Genomic DNA, 6,601 nt, shown 5'->3' with positions numbered 1-6,601 from the left:
TGAACCGCTTGAAACTTACCACAACACGCATCGAATTTCCATCGCTTGGTAAAACGCGGGGGTGCACCGCTTTCGATCTAGTCAACCGCCATAAACTTCGATCTGGTAGACCAGTAGTTAGTTCTCGCTGTTCACCAGCTAGTGTCTCAGTCGTTCCTATCAGTGAAGTGATAAGAGAAGCTTGTTCCGCTCGGCCGCGTTGGACTTTCCTCATTAGGTCAGCTAGAATAGCTGCTTCTTCGTCTGGACCGTAGAACAGTTCGTAAGGTGGCACAGGCTCCAGTGGTGGTGTACGTGGTCGATCGACTCTCGCTGGACGTTCAACTACAGTGACTTCTTCATTACACGAAGTGTCCAGTGTACTCTGTTCAGACGCATCTTTTTCTTCATCTTTTATCTTTACAAGTGTGTCGTTAATAGTGGGTTCGGAATGAGTCGGAGTTTCGTTGGATTTAGAAACCTTGGCCAAATCTGACCAAATCTGCATGCGCTCGGTGAGGCGGATCGAGCGCACCAGGTAGCGCTCTGTAATGTGTTCCACATGGTTCGGGCACATCCATCGATCCGATCGAGGTGGGAAGTGAGGTAGAGGAGGATCCAAGCATTCCAGATGGAAACAGGATGAACAATAGTCACAGGGGAGCAAGGGCGCCAACATGCATGTCCTGGGTGAATAGAACGAAGTGACAGGGTTAAAGGAAGGTGCGCCATAGTAAAAAATATTGAAACCAAGAAATGAATCAGTCATATTCAGACTTTGCAAGGATGGCAGGCTATTATGCACGCGGCATTTTTCCAAGAACTGGTTGAGACTAACAGCCACATGGCAGAGAATACAGTGAAGTACCCAGCTCAAACGGACCTAGTTGGTAGAAGAGACACGGATAAAAAGGGATGGCGGAACGACAATTGGACGCAAGTTGTTTTTCCTTAGACACGTCCAATAAACCGGCTACTTGTCATCCGTTTAAAAATTACGAAACAGAGCAAAAATTCTGAATAAGGCGTCACGTCTTACCTCGAACAAACGAAGCACCGACGCACAGGACGAGGAATTATGCCGTTCTCCAAATCAATGATGGACTTCGTTTTGCGTTCAGCAAGGGTTTTGTAGGAGCCTGAAAATTAACAGATGAAAATCGTGGAATAATAGAATGAACCTATCATTCTCTATTAAGCCAAAAAATGAACTTGATACTCCCTGCGTTCAATTGAATGAAGACGAATCATAGCCGGGACCAAGACCACACTGTGCCACACTACCTATTTGTGATTCAAAGAATCTGTAGAGTGAGGTTCACCAACTTTGTTGCGCGCTATACAATCGACAGAGCTCGACTTCTCTGTAAATCGCTAAAAATACTCAAAATATTCTACCGTTCAGACAGAGTCTCATCCATATGGACAAGATTGCAGGCAGCAATATCATCAACCTCCTCCTATATTTCGAACGTAATTGTCGGTGGAACCCGAAGACCACAAAATATAACGCCAGGACAATCCAAAAAGAGATTAGATCGGAAATACAACATCAACACAAAAATACCAGAGCCCCGTTTGGCTTGTTGATGTATGAGGTCAGCAACTACGAAGCAGGACTCAGCCCATAAACTGAGGCAGTATTCCGTTGCTTCAAAACCGGGGCAGGAACGGCGAAAGAAACGAGGGTGCAACAGAAGAAACTTGAAAACCACAAACCAAAGCTATATTCATATGAAAATATATTTATAAAAGCCACGTTACCGCACGCAACGAATGACCATCAGAGGTAAATGTATGTCGAGCTTAAACTGAACAGATCAGCGCAGCAACACTGATTCCGTTGAGCGTCCCCTGAACACCAGTGTAGTGTATTTTGTAAACAACGGAATAGTTGTCCTTGGTCCGGTTTGTGTTACATTTTAAGCACCTAGCACTCACATGTACCACTTCAACGCTTTTGTTGCTACTAAGTAGCCTGATCTATCGCTGGTAGATATGGGGTAGGTGTTGCAAAGCGCATTTAATCCTATTTGGAGCTCACTAGTAGAAAAAAGGGCGCACTTTTCATGCAAACGGCACTTGTCTTATCAATGTTCCCCACATTGGTTTCAGGGTATTTAAACCAAACGCCTGTACGCGCTAAAGACATGCATTCGTAGAAACGCTCAAAAAGTTCCTGCTCATCAACCAAGTATGCAAGACAGGTATGCTGATGCAGAGGGAGCGAGATCTGACAAAGAATCAGTCGGTCAAAAATCAGTCATATAGTATCACATGGTATGATCTGACGGGCAGGTTACTCATTCGCCTTAGCGTTTTGGGCGTAAGACCTCCATCCCTATTCATTTTACTGCTGGTTGGGTTGTCCATAACCAAGGCCGATCTGGCTAAGTTCGGTAGGTAAGTCCATTATACCTCTTCTATCCACAGCCTATCTATTGTACTTTTCTACTACAGATGTCTCGTAGTTAATGGGATGGTCCGATGAAAAATGCTAATTGTTTGATCCTTGTTCCAGAGTATGTACGTGAGCAACAACATTCTGGCGTAATAAAAACAGCAGACGTCATTTTACACAAATGCTTTTGTCATCATCGAGTTTTTCGAAGTAGCAGCAAATGTCATACTTGTTGCAAACGGTCTGTGGAATAATTAATTAGGTTGGTCGCTACCAACACTGGCTAAAAACTGTACATGGGTCGTATATAGGTTCTAGCTGTTAAAAAGTTTCTATTATACTTTGACTGCATCTATTCATATTTCACATAGCTCCTTAAACAACTTGGGTTTTGAGTAATAAAATCGAAATTTTCGTCCATTGATGTGCGTTCTTTACATTCAAGTGCCGAGGTAATCGTCAGTGCAATGCATTCATTTGTGTTGAACCACTTGTTCGAAGTCTTAGGAGGCTACAGGTTGAAGTGAAGAAACGCAGTGAAATAGAGGGTTAAATGGGATGTGCTATGCATTTCTCATGTAGTCCTTCACATTTTCTGGAGGTAGCCAGGATTAACTATTACAAGCGTCTCATTCAAGGACACCTTCAAAATGTCCATTTGGAAATTCCCCTTCTTTCTGGATTACATTACATTAATTCCTGTCTAGGTTTGGGCAACCTGGCAGTACCTCAACCATAGTGCTTCCTCCAGGTGACATGGCAGCTAGGCACCGAAAGGATGTTACAGCTGAACGATTATTACATTATACTAATGAAGTGATTATCACAATCCATTAGTAGGTGCGGCGTAACATGGAATACTTCGTTTCAGACCAGTAAGAACATGCAGAGAGGGGAGGCTTTTCCCAACATATTATAGGGAGTGAAGAGTAAGATATGATTAGAAGATGACTGGCCGAGCTCTTCTTCGGGTTCTGTCTACCACTTACGAAACAGTTAAAAAAAGGATATTATAAAGGGGCTTACCGGGAAGTTTGATTCCAGGGAGCAAATCTTTCGGTAAATCAAACTCTTTTGGATTTTGGTACTGCGCATACTTGATAACACTCCATAGTGCACGCAGCTCAGACTCTTCTGTATCAGCGACGTAGGCAGATTCACCCCAAGCAGCCGAACGACTAGAACGACCGGTTAGAGTGCGTTCGTTAGTCAACGCACGGGAAATGCATGCACTTCTTTTTGAAGGTTGCTGCAGTTGTTGGACCTGAGTTAAGGCTGCGCCAGCCAGCAGATTTAACGACTGTGTGGAGTCCGGTCTGCGAACGGAGGAACGCGAGACAGGTCGACCAGACCGCACAGATCCTGTTTCTGTGACTGCCGTACTCTGACTACTTGAGGTGGAAGCCTGGTCTTCTTCGTCCTTTGAAATGGCAATATAAGTTGTATGTTCACGCTCTACTCTTACTACACATACTTTACGCACTAGCAAAGTCAACACCAAGGCGATCACTCGCCAACTAAATACGACGCATTGCCACAACATGCGGATACATATGGAAACATGTGGAAAACCAATAAGCGATCGCTTGCACAACTCGCCGTATTTTACTAACTGAGCAATTCAAGGAAAGAAGCTAAAAGCCGTAAGCACAGTGCAACTCTTCAATATTACGCCTCGGTCTCGAACTCAGGATTCGGTTCAGCTGCCGGTATAATGACCCATACCACCGGTGAAGCGTTCAAGGTTAAAGCGCCGTCTCTGTGCAAACGAGGTTTTTATTTTCATGTCCGATACCTTGTAACAATAAAGTGATAACTGCTCAGTTTTCGTCAACAAACAACTCCCTTATAGAAGGCACTCTCTCTCCTTTACCAGTAGTGTCTTTGCAGTCAAGTCTGTCTGTTAAAAACCTTGCAATGGTGAGGTGACAGTAACACCCACCCGGAGCATTCTAAGTGACGCTTATGGATCACGCTTTATGAGCTTTATAGGCCACACCGATCAGTTGTCAGAAAAAGCCTTGAGTGAATCATTCGGTTGCTCATAAGTGTGAAAGGGCGCTTCTCAGATCACCAAAGAATTGAGAGGTGACCGAGGGATACTAACGTTAACCGGTGGATGGATCTGCTCAAATCAGCAACGGCAAGATGAGTCTGGACAGCAACTGGAAGATAGAACTGATTCCCAACTGACTTGGCACAAACTACTAAGAAGAGTACCTTCGTTAGTTAAAGCGACTAGGTAGTCGCTTGCTCCACTAGACTAACCGCCGCAATCACTAAGCAGCTCCAGGCGTTTAAACTATGAAGTTGAAAAGAACTACAAAACCAATCAAGACATACACACTCCAGTTCAGTGAAAACAGGGGTCACAAAGGATTAGATTGTGAATCTTACCTTGAGGGCCATTGAGCACTTGTGACAGAACCAGACTCCTATTGGGGCTTCGTCTGGCTCCAGTGGAGGATCCAAGCATTCCAAATGAAAACTTGCAGGACAGCGATCACACACTAACCGCTCACCTTCGATGCAACCACAGCTATCGCAAAACTCGTGGCAGTTGGCACGAGGTTTCCTCCAAAATGGGTCATCACGGCCAGTGAAATGAGCTGAGTAAGAAGAACTGATGTTGCTCAAGCCCGACAAAGTTTGATCGCCAGTGCCTGAAGAGCTTTCACCTGACGAGTTTTCAGTTCCCTTGCGGATACGGCGTGCAGATGGCTGTCATAACGCAAACATTACAAATGGGAGGAAAACCTACGATTCCACCTAGACCCTTTTTGCCGTAAGATTCTGCCGTTGGAGGGGCAAACAGTGAGTTGATTTCACTCATCAAACTGTCTTTATGAAGGATACCGTTGTCACAACTGGCCATTTGATTGCAGCTAATCGTGTGTAGAAAAAATATCGGTGGATTACTTGAATCTAATATCTAATGATAAAAGACAGAGCAAAGTCGTACAGAACAATACAACGAAGAGATCCAAGATACCCAGATAATGCAGCAGAATCTATGGGGGGAATGTGCGAGGATGGTAACAAAAGCGAGTACAGTCCGAAGGAAAGCAAAGGTAAATAATATCATGGGAGATGTGAAGTGAGGAATACCCGCACTGGAAAGTGATAGGCTAAAAAGCCCTTCTGAAAAGTTGCGGAACATGAGGCATATTGTGGTTCTTGGCAAGCGATACGGGCACTGATAAAAGTGTAATCAACGCGCACGATACCAAAACTAGAAACAACTATGAAAATAGCTAAACCGGGTAGAGAACGCGTTCTAGCGGGAGACCAAAAAGGACAACCTCCAACAGTCTCCAATCCTCCTCCTAAGAGGAACCACGGAACATCACCAGTTCACCAGGTTTGTTGTAGGTTGGTGCCAAGTACGCATCTAGCCGCTTGCACTAAGATCAAATTGTTTTTTAGGTGGCTGGGGGGTCCGAAAACATTATTTTAAATATTCGATGCGTAGCTAGCACACCGAATGGGGTGGATGAACAAGCGATACTTTTCGATAGCATTTTTCATAGAACCTTTCCTGGAGTGCTCACCAACACAACTCAGTACTCGGGAAACGACCCCACGAAATGATCAATTGCATTGTTATTAACTTTGAGGATAGCATAGATGAGTTGCCCATTTGATTAGCAACATTCTGTAAGACAGTCCTCTTGTCTTTTAACAGCATTACTACCAGCAGCAAGGAAATGCTGAATACGGGCTCCTTGATGTGATCATCATAGTCACTCTTGCGCCATCCATGAAGCTGACTAATCCTCTCGGTTGAATGAGACGGAGTAAAAAGAAAGTATGTGCACCTTTTAGAATGGTCTTGCCAGCAGACAGTACAGATAACTGAATAAGGCGCTGATTATGCGTTTAAACGGGAAACAACTGTTGGTCTCGATAGTGGCTACGTTTGCACGGTCTACTCAAATGGGCGAACTTATTCTGGAACGTCGCCAGACAGTTTGAATGGGTTCTGTTCTCATCCACATACCCATTTTGAATTCCAACTATTTTTACTACATACAAAAAGGATGTACACCTGAAGGTAAAACACCCTGTCGGGAGTTCCCCGCACCAAAAGAAAAGAGGCACCTGGTAAAAGGTCATCGCGATGTTGTCACCTCACTTTCTCTGAACAACTGTTCAGCGCAGTTTATGGTCTCGCTGTTGTTCGGACTAATATAAGCGAGCCGATCGGGAAAATTGAAGTGA

The 6,601-nt window shown here is 44.4% G+C and overlaps 1 protein-coding gene across 1 annotated transcript in view; it reads right to left on the bottom strand.

Moving 5' to 3' along the window:
- The window catches only part of T265_04036 (hypothetical protein), a gene marked incomplete at both ends in the record, with an annotated part of 17,429 nt that extends 12,174 nt beyond the window's left edge, over positions 1 to 5,255 (bottom strand). Inside the window, 5 exons of the mRNA XM_009168671.1 lie at positions 20 to 665; positions 1,019 to 1,118; positions 3,407 to 3,800; positions 4,778 to 5,101; positions 5,142 to 5,255. Of these exons, the coding sequence (XP_009166935.1) occupies positions 20 to 665; positions 1,019 to 1,118; positions 3,407 to 3,800; positions 4,778 to 5,101; positions 5,142 to 5,255 (1,578 nt within the window). The remainder of the gene's footprint in view (positions 1 to 19; positions 666 to 1,018; positions 1,119 to 3,406; positions 3,801 to 4,777; positions 5,102 to 5,141) is intronic.
- Positions 5,256 to 6,601: the final 1,346 nt, after the last annotated feature.

This window comes from Opisthorchis viverrini, assembly GCF_000715545.1.
Source record: "Opisthorchis viverrini unplaced genomic scaffold opera_v5_63, whole genome shotgun sequence".
In the NCBI taxonomy this organism is placed as follows: domain Eukaryota; kingdom Metazoa; phylum Platyhelminthes; class Trematoda; order Opisthorchiida; family Opisthorchiidae; genus Opisthorchis; species Opisthorchis viverrini.
Note: the sequence above shows the minus strand (reverse complement) of the source record. Positions and strands in the feature narration are given on the sequence as shown.